The 16,190-nt window shown below is 37.4% G+C and overlaps 5 protein-coding genes across 8 annotated transcripts; 3 read left to right on the top strand and 2 right to left on the bottom strand.

Moving 5' to 3' along the window:
• Positions 1-1,207: 1,207 nt before the first annotated feature.
• On the bottom strand, positions 1,208-2,128 carry LOC110854364. The gene is made up of 4 exons (XM_022102792.2): positions 1,959-2,128; positions 1,746-1,886; positions 1,497-1,664; positions 1,208-1,416 (listed from the first exon to the last, which is right to left on the bottom strand). The coding sequence occupies exons 1-4, from the start codon at positions 2,032-2,034 to the stop codon at positions 1,271-1,273; spliced, it is 531 nt and encodes a 176-aa protein (XP_021958484.1). The 5' UTR covers positions 2,035-2,128; the 3' UTR covers positions 1,208-1,270.
• Positions 2,129-3,012: 884 nt separating this feature from the next.
• LOC110854066 (uridine-cytidine kinase-like 1) lies at positions 3,013-7,895 on the top strand. 3 transcript variants are annotated; one of them, XM_022102461.2, is made up of 17 exons: positions 3,013-3,153; positions 4,594-5,024; positions 5,093-5,146; positions 5,218-5,324; positions 5,412-5,654; positions 5,714-5,789; positions 5,894-5,976; positions 6,055-6,071; positions 6,153-6,342; positions 6,414-6,533; positions 6,610-6,705; positions 6,776-6,821; positions 6,890-6,933; positions 7,001-7,069; positions 7,159-7,255; positions 7,324-7,446; positions 7,517-7,895. In XM_022102461.2, the coding sequence occupies exons 1-17, from the start codon at positions 3,107-3,109 to the stop codon at positions 7,567-7,569; spliced, it is 1,896 nt and encodes a 631-aa protein (XP_021958153.1). In that variant the 5' UTR covers positions 3,013-3,106; the 3' UTR covers positions 7,570-7,895. The 3 variants fall into 3 exon arrangements, with proteins under 3 accessions (XP_021958153.1, XP_021958154.1, XP_021958152.1); XM_022102462.2 differs by lacking the exon at positions 3,013-3,153 and adding an exon at positions 3,312-3,593; XM_022102460.2 differs by lacking the exon at positions 3,013-3,153 and adding an exon at positions 3,610-4,389.
• A 77-nt stretch (positions 7,896-7,972) lies between these two features.
• On the top strand, positions 7,973-11,203 carry LOC110853783 (glycine--tRNA ligase). The gene is made up of 10 exons (XM_022102116.2): positions 7,973-8,398; positions 8,476-8,680; positions 8,744-8,832; positions 8,916-9,108; positions 9,192-9,676; positions 9,755-10,173; positions 10,247-10,442; positions 10,523-10,683; positions 10,758-10,875; positions 10,939-11,203. Exons 1-10 carry the CDS (start codon positions 7,988-7,990, stop codon positions 11,038-11,040), a joined length of 2,379 nt encoding a protein of 792 aa, XP_021957808.2. The 5' UTR covers positions 7,973-7,987; the 3' UTR covers positions 11,041-11,203.
• A 57-nt stretch (positions 11,204-11,260) lies between these two features.
• LOC110853785 (postacrosomal sheath WW domain-binding protein) lies at positions 11,261-13,008 on the bottom strand. The gene is made up of 4 exons (XM_022102117.2): positions 12,782-13,008; positions 12,629-12,707; positions 12,289-12,541; positions 11,261-12,220 (listed from the first exon to the last, which is right to left on the bottom strand). The coding sequence occupies exons 1-4, from the start codon at positions 12,835-12,837 to the stop codon at positions 11,772-11,774; spliced, it is 837 nt and encodes a 278-aa protein (XP_021957809.1). The 5' UTR covers positions 12,838-13,008; the 3' UTR covers positions 11,261-11,771.
• Positions 13,009-13,346: 338 nt separating this feature from the next.
• On the top strand, positions 13,347-16,148 carry LOC110854351 (female-specific protein transformer). 2 transcript variants are annotated; one of them, XM_022102782.2, is made up of 6 exons: positions 13,347-13,733; positions 13,819-13,971; positions 14,048-14,236; positions 14,305-14,953; positions 15,058-15,145; positions 15,618-16,148. In XM_022102782.2, exons 1-6 carry the CDS (start codon positions 13,609-13,611, stop codon positions 15,707-15,709), a joined length of 1,296 nt encoding a protein of 431 aa, XP_021958474.1. In that variant the 5' UTR covers positions 13,347-13,608; the 3' UTR covers positions 15,710-16,148. The 2 variants fall into 2 exon arrangements, with proteins under 2 accessions (XP_021958474.1, XP_021958473.1); XM_022102781.2 differs by having other exon boundaries at positions 13,349-13,733; positions 15,055-15,145.
• Positions 16,149-16,190: the final 42 nt, after the last annotated feature.

Here is a 16,190-nt window from a genome sequence, read left to right on the forward strand (position 1 = left end):
TGAAAATTGAAAACTGGAACGATGTGATTAAGTAAGCTCAATAATTAGCAAATTATGTATAATTACATCGCAGAAGAATCATCATAATTGTAAAATTGAATTTGCAGTTTGTTAAAATTAGATTTTGATTCAAAAGCAACAATGTTCTCCACCGGAAGTTTGGAACGGTATTGGAAACGAGCGTTGGACGACGTTATGAAAATGGGGCTTAGGTACATATAAGTATTTTCTAAGAAATAATTTTGAAAATTTTCAGAAAATTCTAAAATTTTGATCATTATAGTGTCGTAGCATTTTATGAAAAGACGATGGTTGGATGCGCCTTAAATTGCAGTAGCATACCCAGGAGTGAATATGTACCTGGTAGGTTAGGTTAATTTTGCAGATTCGTATAACACTTCATAAAGAGATAATTGGTTGAAGATAGTGCTAATTTGCAGTCGGAATGAACAAAATCTTTGGTTTGATTCAAACAGCTATGGATTCTTCCAGGTAGTCAATGTTTTACGATTTCCCTTTCAACAATAACAATGAGATGTGACCTTTTTAGGGCAGAAACGCTGACTCGAAGTGAAGGCAATCTCTTAAAATCTTTCTATATTGCCGTGAACCCTGAAGCATTTGACAACGAATGCTGGAAAGTGATCGTGGTCAGAGGTCTTTTAGAGGAAAGTATGAAACTAGGTCAAGAGATCAACAAGTTTGGGTCATATCTCGTCTGCACGGCTAATCCTCTAATCCAGGTGAACATCATATACATATTCTCATCTTTTTCTTTGTGTATGCAACTTACCCATGTAAAAACCTGTCATTTGTTTGAATGCACCTTTATGTACGTGTGTAGGAAGTAGCGACCTGTCTTTTAAAGTACAGACCACTTCTGGAACTCCCCATGAATCGATACAAAACAAATAACTTTGAAAAACCTTTCTGGTCAAAGGATGATCATGAAAAGATTGGTGTTTACTTCAAGCCCATCATAACAAAAAAGAAAGTTAGACCTGCTTCTGCTGGAAGTAAGCAGAGAGTGCGTCCTGCCTCTGCAAAAATGTGAAAAATGTTTTGTTTTGTAAGTGACACGAACATTTTTTTTCATGACATGGTATGATGATGCGTGGATAAGAAGAACATAAACGTATATGCAAATTATTACTAAATACATGCAAACGCGTAGTACCAATTTATCTTAATTTATTGAATACTCATTAGTACTGACTATACATTTCGTGGTAATTATCATTATGAAATACATATGTTGGGACGATGATTTTTAATAATAGGGAGGTGGGGGATATTCTGGGTAGTACGGGGGAGGTGGTGGGTAGCAGCCAATACCGTAGTAGTAGCAGTCATTATAGTGCCAACTCACGAACGGCCAGAAGGTCCTACCAGCTCGCTTACTTGGATTGGTCTTACCTGGATAAAACAAGTTTTAAAAAGAACATGACATTAATAGTTATCAGGCAACTAATTGATGATGAATTTAAAAATATTACCAAACTTGGGAATATTTTGTGGGACGAATTGGGCCGCTGCTAACTCGTTTGGACTCTCAGGTAGATTTTCATCGCTACGGTCGTGGGCGTGGTGGGCACATGGGATTCCATCTTTACCGTCCTCGGCAGTCATTATGTGTGGTTCTCGGAACACTCGAAATAGCTCTCCTGCATTTCAAATAGAATCATAATTTAAATTTCAAATAACCAAATTGATCTAAACATTAATCGTATGTAATTGTGTCGCACCTTTCTCATCATCTCGCCACAAGTTCCTTGCAATGTCCACACTTTTCAGCGACAATCTCAGCTCTTCCGATTTAGCTTTCTCGGGCTCAGGATTGAGGTGCACTTTAGGTTCAGGTGCAGGAATATGCTCAGGAATGTTTTCTGAAAATTTGGAGAATTATAAATTCAATATCAATACACTATAACTTGTAAATTTTGACCACAACTATATACCTGTTGAGATAACTGCTGCTGCTTTTGAAAATGTAGGCATATAAATTACAGCAATCCATAAAATTAAGTTAAACATTTTGAACAATTTTTCAGAAACTTTTTGTTGAAAAGATGAAAGATGAACAATTCCTAGTTCAAGGATCAAGAAAAATCGAATGTGAGTAGTAGATCTTTGCACAAACCCTTTTTATACCTAAAGGGTACACCTTCATTAAGTATAAGGGGTTGCATCCCTTTCAGTTTTACGTCATCAAGTTCAGGGATTTCCAGATCATGGAAAGTGATATTGACCATCGAAACAAAGGTCTCTGTCTCTCAAACAAACAAACTCTCTCTCAAAACCCATCTACTTTACGCGTGACAAGAATTATGTAGGGCATCCCAGACCCAGTAAATGAAAGTTTTAGGTTAAGGACAAAGAAACGCATAACAGTAAATGTTTCATGAAGGATTTCAATTCATACGAAATCAAAAGTTCACGTTCAAGGTCCAAGGTGTAATAACAGATCAATATAGTTTTGTATTGCGTCATTCAAACTGTTTTTCCTCTTTTTTACACAAATGACAAATATTCTTTATAAATACATGCAAGCAATTCTTAGAATCAGCCAGATGTCAAAAATTGGATCTGTTCAAAGCAACATTTCAATGGAACGCTTAATTAAATGTGAAGTACTTAAATGAAATAGGGAATATGACACGATTTAATTCAAACTGAAAGCCAGACAACAAACATCCGTTAATTATACATATTATTTGGAATGGAGCCGAATGAGACCGTAAAAATGTGACATTTGAAACTTTTAGTCGTCCAAATAGTACAATTACGACTGCAAGCAAAATTATTTTGCGACGCTTATTATTCCTTCTTTAGAAATATGATGCCTAAAATGACGGATCATCAAATTACCAGCTTTTATTACTCGTCTGAACTCAATTTTTGAGTAGTTAACTATTGTTCATATTCATATTATTTAATAAACTCACAATACTACGGAACAATTATTATGTATCGTCGGGCCAAAGGTGATACGCGACCAATAACACTTGTTAATTACCATACGAATGCTAATTGACATTCAAGTTAAACTTTATCACTTCTCAGTCAGTATAATACCGGCCGTCCTTGCAATTCACCATCAACCACCATGGACTTGAGTGAAGCAGAGATTCGCGAAAAGTTGAACAAGTATTGGTAAGTATTTACTATAATCTTGGTAATATTACGAAAATGTGAGATTTTTGTCTCATCTTTGTCTCATTTCTCACAAAATCTCACATTTCTCAATGTACATACGTGCATTTATTCATCTCACTTCGTACTCCCGAGTGGATTTCTCAACCGCGTCATGCTACAGAGACCCGTGTTGTTATTTCGGGTCGATATTTAGACCAGACCATTGCTCTCCATATTCTAATCTGCTGCTGTTCGGTTATCCGTCGTTTTAAATAAAAACGAACGAATGACGACGACGGTGTGTGTGTGTGACACTGGCAGTGACTGACTTGAAAATTTGGCACCGTGACAATTTCCACGGCGTGGTTTTCATTCATCGTGTCTGGTTGTCTAGCCGTTGCTGATTCAACATTTACTTAATTTGCTTGTTAAATACAACATCATCACATCAAATCCCGGTTTGTTCTTTGTGTCTTACTTATCATCGTTCTTACTTATACATATTTCTTGAGATCACCACGAGTGATAACCTCATCCAATTCCAGGATTTATTCATAGCATCAGTATTTATTAAAGTGACCTTATATGACACTGCATCAAACTGGTAGCATCACATATTCATCATAAGATAAGAAACATTGAGTATTTATTAGCAAGAAATTTATTAAAGTTGGTTAGTTAACTGACGTTGATTGATGATAATAAGATTCCAGATTGTGTCAAAGATTTATATTCATAAGACGGTTCACATATGCTGGGTATTCAGTGTGGAGACATTTTTCAATCAGTAATTTGATACAATTTTAGGCATGTCGTCATAATTGTCAATTTTTAGTACGACGTTGTTAAAAAAAGAGGACAGGCAGGTCACTGGACTTGACCACCTACATACATTCTGAAGCAAGTTTTTATTCTACTGCATTTGTCAGCAAGAATAATTTTAGTGAGTTATTCACTTTAGAAGCAAGATCATTAAACTCATCTCTAAATAAATAGTTATACACGTGAATCATAAAATTACATAGTAAACATGTCGGAACGATTTCCATTTCCACCGTCGCCTGGTATGTTAATAAGTGCAATAAAAGGAAAAGGGTCAAGTGGGAGCCAATCCCCAGGTCGGGGTGGAAATAAAAGATCGGTGGCGAAAGTATTTATCCCACGAAATCCGGTGGTGGGTGTGGTTAATCTGGTGGGTGGTGGTGGTGGTCGCAATAAAGAATTGGTGGAGCCTCCGAATAGTTCAGATGAAAGGTTCGTATCGTGTGAATTTAGCAACTAAATAGCTCAAAATACCGGGTGCCGTCTTTTGCTGTTTGTGGGGTTGTCTTACTTTTGTGTTTTATAAAATTAAGAACCGTGTGCTGTGTCTTATATAGCAAAATTTAGCAGCTTTTCACAGTTTTCTCCAACTTATTGGTAACTGTGTACTAATTCATTACGCATGTATCTATTTAGTACCGAGGACGATTCAGTGTTCCGGACAGGAATGACCCTTGTGGGAGGAGGCCTGGGACCAGGATCTGTGAGCACAAATGATGGCACTATAACGGATGACGCGCATTACGAGGACAATGACACGGACTCTGTCGAAAATGAGTTGCTATACCCGGAAGATGATGAAAACGGGGACGATCCCTTTCGTCAAGGCATAGACTGTAATGATGGCGACGCAGAGGACGAATTAGAAGAGGAACAGTCTTCCGCAAGTAGCGGAGCAGATATGAAGGGAAAACAGATTGCTAGTGGGGACGATGTGTCAATTGAAGGGACGGTCACGACAGGAAGACGACGCCAGAGAACAATGTCGTCAAGTGGGGGACTCTTGGGGAAAAATAGGAGACGAGAACCAATTATGCGAACTCAAACGAGGACTATTTACACTGCTGGTAAGTAGGTTATGCACATGTCGACCTGATATGCAATTTTGTACAAAGTTTATTTGTATTCATTTTAGGGCGGCCCCCCTGGTATAACACGGACGGACAGCATATTGAGCCGTGCGTGATTGGTAAGCAGATCCACATATTTAAGTCATTAGTCATGCAAGTTATTTATGTGGAGCATTTTTTTGTATCACAGGAATTTGTGGTGGATCGGCATCAGGGAAGACAACTGTCGCTGATAAGATCATTCAGGACCTTAACATTCCCTGGGTCACTCGATTGTCCATGGATTGTTTTTACAAGGTTCTTCATCTACATAAATATTTCATTTTTGAATTCGAAATAAAATCCAATGACACCAACTTCTAATAATTTCCTGTATCTATATAGGTTTTGAATGAGAAACAGCATAACTTGGCTGGGAAGAACGAATATAATTTTGACCATCCTGATGCTTTCGATTTTCCCCTGCTGATTGAAACTATACAGCGATTGAGGGAAGGAAAGAAGGTCGAAGTTCCGGTTTACAATTTCGTCACTCATGGACGAGAGAGCAATTGTAAAACCATGTATGGTGCCAATGTCATTATATTTGAAGGGATCTTTACATTTTACGATCCGGAAGTGATGAAGGTAGCTAAAAAAGTTTAATCGTAATAATTCAGCACTGTAACTGTTCATTTTTGCTGCAGCTTCTGGATATCAAGGTGTTTGTGGACACAGACGCCGACACTCGGCTTGCTCGTCGTCTCCGTCGTGATATCTCTGGTAATATGATGATTCATTCATATTGTAATAATTATTCTATGTACAATAATTTATTTGTATGAATATAAATAACTATAAATTTTTATTTATTGTACTATTATTAGAGAGGGGGAGAGATCTCAACGGCGTTCTCCTACAGTATCAAAGATTTGTTAAACCAAGTTTTGATTCATACATTGCTCCCCAGGTAAAACAATTTAGAGTGTTGTTCTAGATCTATGTAAAAATAAAATTATAATGCATTTTTGATTCTTTGTATTCTCAGATGGCACATGCCGATATGTAAGTACTCCATAACATACATTTCAAGTTGATGCTTTAAAGAAATTAACTTTTTAATTTGCAAATATGTGTATCGCTCAGAATCGTGCCACGAGGCGGAGATAACGATGTGGCCATTAACCTGATCGTGCAACATGTCCACAGTGAATTACATGCCAGGGAGTTAAAAGTTCGAGATAAACTTGTGGAAGGTTGGCATAAAGATTTACTGGACTCATCAACACCGACTGCTATGCCAGAGTCATTATTCGTTTTGCCATCTACAAGACAGGTATTAACTTGATTTACACTTTTATTTTATACTTAAACATTGATACTGAATAATATTTTTTTCTCTTTTAGATTTTGGGGCTGCACACTTTCATACGAGCTAAAGACACTCCACGGGATGAATTTATATTCTATTCAAAACGGCTGATTCGTCTACTAATCGAGTACTCGATGAGTCTACTACCATTCAAGGTTTGAGCGTTGCATGTTGCTTATCATTCATTTCTATAAACTTTTTAAGTGAATGCAATATTTTGTTTCATTCTAGGATGTGGTGGTTGAAAGCCCTCAAAATATATTGTATAAAGGGAAACGTGCCATGGCGAGAAAAATTTGTGGCGTGTCTATTCTTAGAGCTGGGGAGGTATTAAAAAAACTTAAAAATCTAATATGCACGTTTCAGGATAATATTATTCATTTTGACAATTTGTAAGACAATGGAACAAGCCCTAAATGACGTTCTCAAAGAAATTCGAATCGGTATATATAAATACAAATATATTTGACCTGGTTTCTTAAAATTATTCGCCATTTATCTGTTATTTTAGGAAAAATTCTTATTCAAACTAATAAGAATACCGGCGAACCAGAGGTAAATATGCTTTACATTTATAAACTGTTTAAACGTCGTAATTTCATTTCATTAATCTGAATTTCAGCTGTATTATTTGAGGTTGCCTCGAGATATTGCTGACTATGTGGTTATGCTAATGGACGCAACTGTTGCGGTACGCTTTCATAATTTGTTTGGAATTAAACTAAATTGATCGAGGAAAAACAAGTCCTTTGAGCTGAAGATTTGAACTTGAACTTTTAGACTGGAGCAGCATCCATGATGGCAATTCGAATTCTTCTTGACCATGACGTTCCTGAGCAAAACATTATGCTCCTTTCTTTGTTGATGGCACAGTCAGGTAGTTAACAGCTAATTACATCATGCGTCTATACATACAAGGACTTAATTAATTGTAATATTTACTAGGAGTGCACTCAATTGCATATGCGTTCCCAAGAGTTAAGATCGTGACCACAGCAGTGGACCCTGAAATCAACTCATCGTTCCATGTTATTCCAGGAATTGGGAACTTCGGAGATCGATATTTTGGTTAGATTTTTAAACAGTTGCATGAATTATTACTTGTCTACTAATTACAACTTTGATGTACATGTTATAGGAACGGAGCCGTGCGGAAACGGAGCTGAATCCGACGACTGCATTGACGACTAGATGAAATATAGATAATCTCAAACAAACTTACGCCAGGGAATTTTATATTCTGTTCATTAAAATTTCGAATCTAACTTTCCATACTTCACCTGAATGACTGTGCCTGATATAAACGAAATTGTGACTGCGTTTAATTGAACCATTCTCAGATTTTAAACATTGGTCCTATATATTAATCAAATTTTACAATGATCAATTGGAGCAGTGTAGCCAATCTATTGCCAATAATTGGCATTCAATCAAATTGTCGTTTGCATGCTCTTTATGTCCTTATTTTGTACTCAAATCAAAGTTATTCAAATTAAAAGTGAGCACAGCTAAAACAATTTAAATCTGCAAGTTATGTCATTTTGATCTGCACGGAATCTGCAATAAAAGTTGCATCATGCATATCTCACCAACGTTGCATAACGTGGGAATGAGCAAACACGCCGGTTTAGGTTTATGCTCAAATCGCGAATATACCCAGCCTTTGCGTAATAATACGAGAGTTGTGCCGATGAGGGTAACGGGACACGTTTCGTCTGTAGTGCAGGCCTTGTTTGCAGCAGCTGCCAAGAAAAATTTCAACTTTCAAACCAACAGCACTTCATTGTTGTCACCACATCGATTTCTAAATCCGTTAGCATCTGGTTGTCTTTCGGTTCGAAGGAACTCGACAAATTCTGCTGCTCCTAGAAAATCCAAACTTCCGGAGAATTGGGGAACCAAGAAAAAATCAGTGATCGAAGAGTTCAAGAGCAAGAAGAAGAACAAGGACGTTATCTACATCATGGCAGACAATGCGGAAGAAATTTTGGCCCCATTGAGGGCATCAGTGAAGGAGCAGGTATAATTTGTAACTCTAATTAATTTACTATATCTAAACTAACAAAGGAAAAGACTTATTCTTATTTTTTGAAAAAGGGTGATCTCGTCCGGAAATTGAAGGAAATGGGTGAAGGTGAAATTGAAGTTAAAAAAGCTGTCGTCGAACTTAAAGCGAGGAAAAAGATCTTAGAAGATAAGGAACTTGAATTGACGCAAAAAGATGACGGATTTGATCGGATGAGAATGGAGGATTTATTGAAGAGACGATTCTTTTATGATCAATCTTTCGCAATTTATGGAGGTATTATTTTGTTGTACGATTAACAACCGATCGAGTTTTTATTAAAATTACCACGCATTTAAGGTGTCACTGGACAATACGACTTTGGACCTATGGGGTGTGCCACGAAAGCTAATCTTTTAAATTTCTGGCGACAATTTTTTGTCCTAGAGGTAAATCTTGCCTAATCTAATCATACTTATTATTTATTGTCAGTACTTGCATTACATAGATGAATGTGTTTTGTTCCTTGTAGGAAGGAATGTTGGAAGTCGACTGTAGCATCTTAACCCCGGAACCAGTCCTTAAAGCATCGGGTCATGTTGACCGTTTCGCTGATCTCATGGTGAAGGATGAGAAAAATGGAGAATGTTTCCGCCTTGATCATCTCATAAAAGCTACGGTTGAAAAGATTGAAAAAGAAAAAGGCACAACAGCCGAAACGAAAGGTAACTTAATTATTAGTTAATGCTTTTTTTACAATTTTGATTAGTTGAACAATTCAAAACTTATCAGCCATTTTATTGCTCAGATCGTATCAGCACTGTATTATCTCAATTGGATGGCTACAATAAAGATCAAATGGCCGGGCTCATGGCCGAGTTCAATGTCGTTAGTCCCGTTACCGGAAATCCACTTAGCCCCCCAATGGAGTTTAATCTAATGTTTTCTACCCAAATTGGTCCATCGGCAGCAGTGAAAGGTTTCCTTCGTCCGGAAACTGCTCAAGGCATATTTGTCAATTTTAAGCGTCTTTTGGAATTTTCTTCCGGAAAATTACCATTCGCTGCAGCACAGATCGGCAACGCCTTCAGGAATGAAATTTCTCCACGATCTGGACTATTACGTGTTAGAGAATTTACAATGGCTGAAATTGAACATTTTTGCGACTCGAGTAACATGAGTCATCCAAAATTTTGCGAAGTAAAGGATACTTTAATGACCCTTTACTCTGCTTGTGATCAAATGGATGGAAAGAAACCAAGTCAGATTACAATCTCGGAAGCAGTGGGCTCTGTAAGAAAATTAATTTGAAATAAAGTTAAAGAGGAGTTAGAAGAGTAAGCTAAGTCAATTTAATGTTCAATGTTTCAGGGTCTCGTTGCAAATGAAACTTTGGGATTCTTCCTTGTCAGAATCAAAATGTTTCTAGAGAAGGTTGGAGTTAATCCTGACAAGTTGCGATTCCGTCAACATCTTGGAAATGAAATGGCTCATTACGCAAGAGATTGTTGGGACGCTGAAATTCTGACCTCATACGGATGGGTAGAGTGCGTAGGTTGTGCTGATCGTTCTGCCTTTGATTTAAGCCAACATACAAAGGCCACCGGAGTAAAATTGATAGCTGAGAGGAGACTACCGGCTCCAAAGAAGGTGGAAATGATGCAAGCCAACTTGAACAAGGCCACAATTGGGAAAGCTTTCAAACAAAATGCAAAGGCGATTGCAGATTATTTCGCAAACGTTGACGAAGAAGAAATCAAGAAAATTAACGATAATTTGCTCTCTGCTGGGTAAATTTACTCACTTGTACACTAACATTAACATTTATCGAATGTCTGATGCATTTCCCAATTGTTTTTTTAGTTTTGTGGAAATTAAAATTGGTGAAAATTCCTTCAAAATTACTACAGAAGAATTGAAAATCGAGAAAGTTGAAAAGACTATCCATGTGGAAGAATTTGTTCCAAATGTAATTGAACCAAGTTTTGGAATTGGAAGGATCTTGTATTCTATCTTTGAACATAATTTCAAAACCAGAGCTGATGATGTTCAGCGAACGGTAAGTTGAACTGTTTAACTTCTTGAACTTTAATACATATATTCAATCGTATTGTTGGAACTTTGGTTATTTTTTTCTAGTACCTCTCGCTGCCTCCTGTTATTGCTCCCGTCAAATGTTCTGTGCTTCCATTAAGCAACAAGGCAGAATTACAAGCCAGAGTTGCAGAGGTCGTTCAGGAATTAAGAAAACGAGAAGTCTCTGTAAAAGTGGACGATTCTAGCGGTTCTATTGGTCGTCGGTATGAACAATTTACTTAAAAGTCTCGTAATTTAGAGTAATTAGTGCATAGTAATAAATATTTGCCTGAATTAGGTATGCTCGAACGGATGAAATTGCTATTCCCTTTGGAATCACAATTGACTTTGAAACGCTAAACAACTCCAGCGTTACCTTACGAGAACGAGACTCAACTCTTCAAGTTCGTCTTCCGGTATGACCATAATTAGAATTAAACTATAACAATATTGGTTCTAACACAAGTTTCTTACACCAGATTGACAAAGTTGGTGAAACTCTGCGTGATTTGTCTAATGGATCACTTAAGTGGACGGAAGTGATGCAAGTTTTTCCAAAGTTCGAGTCCCAAGAAGCATAATGACTTTCTCCTGTTTAAAGTATAATTTATTAAAGCTGAAATGTATGATGTAATCTACTACACAATAATTTTGACTCACAAAATTGTCATTAATTGATTAGATTTTATATTTGGGTTTAGATTTAAATTATTGAATTAAAATAAAATCCAACCTTCCTAATTATTCCACCTTCCTCAATGAGGAGCTACCTAAATAGCTCATTACATGGAAAATCAACTATTTTCTCATAATGAATTAAGTCAGGAATTTTTATTCTTACTTATAATTTGATTGTTGCATTGATTTCTACTACATGCATGTTCAACTACAAGACAATACAAGCGTGCGAAAGTGAAGATACGTTTAAAATTAATTAGCACCTTTAAATAGAAAGATTAGCATGAGAAATACTATAGAGTCCAAAATCAGATAGAATAATATTCATGGAATGCGTTACCAAAAACTGATGTCAATATCTGTATAATTCTGGTTCGTGAATAGTTGCTAGACCGTTCAAGGCGGACGTACCTTATTCAATCGTTCATCAATCTAAAACTAAAATCTTGTAAATTATACTTATTTGTCATTACGTCCGGCTTTTAGAAATAATTATGATACAATATTATCCAGATTCATGATTATAAAACTCAACACTATTCTTAATTACTTGAGTAAATGAAATTATGTATTCCAGATTTAGGGAGATGGTCAGGTATCTAGCGTATTCATATTTCTTTTCTTCAGCCTTAGCTTAGTTGGTTTTCTTGCTTGCTTCATCATACGTGGGCGGTGGGGCGGATGCAGATGCTGGAACAAACGCTTGGTTTCCATTAGCATAAGCATATCCATTTTGAGGTGGGTAAGCGAATCCAGCGGGAGGAGCTGCAGTCATCGGTGGTTGTTGAGGTGGATAAGCTGCATATTCTTGTTGCGGATAACCAAATCCATTGGCTGCAGGCGGTTGTTGGTAGTATTGTCCTTGTGGGGCCATTCCTGGATAAGGCGGTGGTGCATCATTGATGAAAATGGTTCCAGCCTGAGGAGCAGGAAAGTTATATGACGGAGGCATCCAACCATACATAGTCTGAGGAGCGCTGTAATAGTTTGGTGGTGCTTGATGATAAGCTCCCGGCGCAGTGGCTTGGGTGTAAGATGGAGGAGGATTATTCCATGCTGCACTTTGTGCATTCATTTGTTTCGCTATAAGAAAACACAATTGATTACTATGAGATTTATTTTGTTTGTATAAAATACTCAATTGTACGCACCGATTCTCATCGCCATAACCATTCCTTGGGCGAAATCAATAGCTCCGCCTGACTTAAAGACCATCTTGAACTTGGCTTCGCCTCTCCAACCTCCATCCGGTTGACTTCGAACTTTCCCCTTGAGGAAATTTGATCCAAACACGGGTTGCTCCACATCAACTTCGGACAAACAGACGAATGGGAATGAGAACGATTTGAATGAGGTTGACCCCTTTCCTACGAGAAAGATTAAGCGATGCGTCGTCAAGTAGGCCTAGAATAAATCAGTAAATATTCAGTCAGTTCGAGAAATAGTATTTAGTAATTTAACAGATTTGGTTTTATCTTTTATCATACTTACATTTCCAGACTTCTCTCCGAACTTTAGTTCGTCGTTTCCAGAAAATGAGATCTGCGAATTTGGAGCGTGCAATAGAATCCTAAAAAAATAATTGTAATGTATGTGAAACAAAATTTAGAAATATACGTTATAAATAACTAGAACTAGACTCACATTTCTCCTTGATGGATAAGCACACCACCCTCAAAATGGGCCGAATTCAGAGCCATTTTGACAAAACTTTCTTTGAATTAATTCCACGTTTTTTATGAAATTCAATTATTAATTATTAATGTCCTCCTATCGATTTGACTTCTGATAGACAAATAAATACAGTCAGTTTCTGCTTGTTATGGTGAATCAGAGGTCAGATGACGAAACAGTGGCGTATAACGTGACGCGTTGAACAGGTTAGGAATTTGTCACGTAGAAGTCTGCGCAGCTACGCCTTCATGAAATAGCAAACGTGTATTTATTTGGGTTCATTTTTTGGAGAAAGTTCTCCAGCTTTCCTTTCCTCGCATATCCGGATTGACTGAAGGCGGAAATGTTATGCAGCCTAGAACAATAATGCCAAGAAAAAATTGATGCTAAATTACTTCATGTCATTCGGATAAGTTGCTTATCCCTCTCTCAATCTAGACAATCGTTGACATAAATTCATAAATTTTGCTGACTGAATTAGACGACAGAAAAATTTGTCATGTTCTCTCGTTGCCCAGTTTGCGAAGATGAGACACTTTTCAAGCAGAGGGAACACCAAGCGAGACAGGCTTCCTTCCTCTCGTTTCGGTAAAAAGTACTTTCCAAATTTCCGGATGGATTTTTTGTAATTCTCTGGTTAAAATTTGTTAAAAAAATTTGCGGTTTTATAAAGTATATAGTAAAAGACAAAGTGTGCTTTATAAATAAGGGAAGGAATTTCACATTCCAGTTAATGTTCCATCTTCTCTTCTTCGACAAAGAAGACGACACAACCGGAACATTTTGATTAATTAATAATGTCACATCGCCAACATCATTTAGGAAGAGGTGGGAGGGCAAATCCAGTTGGTGCTGTTCCTCAAGCCCCGCCACCCCCAGTTCTCAGCAATAGTCGACAAGGTGGTCGCCCTTCCAGTAACAGGTATTACATAATGTAATGTACATTAAAGTTCCTAGTTGGGTTAATAATTATTACTAAATAATTATTTTCCTTGTCTTTAAATTAGGCGTTCCAGTAGATCTCGATCTCCACATGATCGTAGTAGAAGCAGTGGTGGAAATCGCTATGCAGGCCGACTTCCTGGTCGGGAAGAAGCAGAGAGAGCAAGAGGAAGACCGATGAGGCAATCTCGCAGTCGTAGCTCGAGTCCTATCGCCAGGTACGACGATAATGCACATAATTGTAATTGATAATACGAAGATTTCAATGTAGTACATTTAATATGTTGTATTTAGTAATTCTATCAACGTACCCAGCACTGCTGCTTATCGCGGAATTAAAAGTTCACTACCACACAGTGTTTTAAATCATTCTCTTCCACCACCAATTAAACAACAATCCATCAGTCTTATAACAGAAGACGGAACGTTCCCTATAATTCGTCGTATTCTAGATCCCGATGATGTTAAGATTCCTCGAAGGAGGTACAAATTTGGCTTTTTTTGTACACAATTAATCAAGAACAACTAATAATAATACTGAGTTATTACAGTGGGGAAGGTGCGAGACCAATTTTTGAAAGAGACGAACTCAAGGAAGGGATGCGTCGTAGATTTGCCTCAGATGGTGACGAAGGTCACAATAGAAGTCCTCCAGTTTTGCAACACCCTTCCCAACGAGTGATGATTATTCATGACCCAACTGCTTCCAATAGAGGTGATTCGTTCAGACTGCCACCAGTTGTGACCAAAGACTTGGAGTTTAGAGGATCAAGAAATCTTCAACCCATCACGACATCAGGTCAACATCGCGATTTCCGACCTTCAAATTACCAGCATCGTTCCATGTCACCACCATCCCGGGATAGAGACATGCGTGGTGAAAGAGGACCATCTTCAGTAATGCGTCGTGGTGATAGAAGTCGGGATATTATTACTGTTAGAGGGGAACGCATCCGAGAGGAAGGGTTACATCCACCACACATACGGTCCAGATCTAAAGACCGAACAGAACGACCATCGCACCATTCACGCAGTCCTGTTAGAGTTTTAAGAGACCGAGAGAGAGTGTCCAGAAGCCTCTCTCGAACCCCACCGCCAATGCCACCAGAGATGCGTAGGCGAATGATTGAACGAGAAAGAGATTTAAGGAGTAAATTATCCCGTCCGGCTGGAAGGTTTCCAGCAAAATTTGACACAAATGCAAGTGTTCTTTCACTCAAATAAAATATAATTCATTATCACTTATCAGGTACAAAGAATTTTGGACGGATAAAAACTTATTATAATTTATACATTTTTAGCAGCACGACAGTCGTATTGGGGAACCATCATCTAGTTCTTTCCGTGGCAGAGGCAGAGGGTTCCTTCGAGGAGGACGAGGGGGCTTCCGAGGTAGGAATCCTCGATGATACTGAGCTTTACTTGAAACAAGAAAGCACGACATTATCCTTCAGCACTATTGCTTTCTCTACATAAATACTCATTGTACTAAAGCTACAGAGCATATTGTCGTTGAAGATGCAAACGGGCTAACCGGAGTTTTTGCAACTCTTCCATGTTAAACGTATAAGAAATTTAATGACCAAAAAATCCGAGTGGCTCTTTTTGTATCTTCAACGATAACTTGTCGTTAAGTACATATTTCATCTTTAATTTTCTTTTTGGGATGTCGGGTTAATAGCATAGGGCCGTATTTTGTTTAAATATCTGCAACAACTTGAGGCATTTAACAATTTGCTTTATCTATATATGGCCTTAAGCTATTTTGTTATATTTTTTTTTAATCTCGCTCAAATCTTATGTTCATTATTGCGTACATACTTTAATTATATTCAGTACTGACACCTTATTGTTATACACGTAGAGGAGAATCGATCCCGTGGACACACGTGGGAACATGACCTTTTTGAAAGAGAGGACAATTTGGATGCAGATTTAAAATCAAGTAAAGTTTAACCCTTCCTGTTTCCCTCCGCCTTTCAAGCTGTATGTCAAACATGTCAAGTCAACTTGCTACCACGAACATTCAGCTCAAACGTTAACGTCATAATTATTCGATGAAGTCTAGCAATTTCTACTTGTATGCATGACGTGTGAAGTCTGATTATACTATGAATGCAAAGGTTCCCTAATAATTGTTAATTGTTGCTAAAATGTTGTTTCAGTATGATATTTTATTCTGTAAAATCTAGCTAAGTATTTTAATTCTACATATTATTAGAGATTACGATGTTGTTTTAAAATAGAATATAGAGATTAGTTTATTGTGTTCAGACGCTAGAGTAGAGTTGTTGGTAAAGTTCGGAAGTATTCTAGGGTTGTTTTTGTAATTAAGGTGTTTGTAATGGTTTCAAAGATTTGCAAATAAAGACTAATACAAGTATATTAGAACATTAAAATGTTAAGCGAGCGTACTTTAATTTTCCATGTATTTTTT

Source organism: Folsomia candida, unplaced genomic scaffold, assembly GCF_002217175.1.
Source record: "Folsomia candida strain VU population unplaced genomic scaffold, ASM221717v1 Fcan01_Sc009, whole genome shotgun sequence".
Lineage (NCBI taxonomy): Eukaryota > Metazoa > Arthropoda > Collembola > Entomobryomorpha > Isotomidae > Folsomia > Folsomia candida.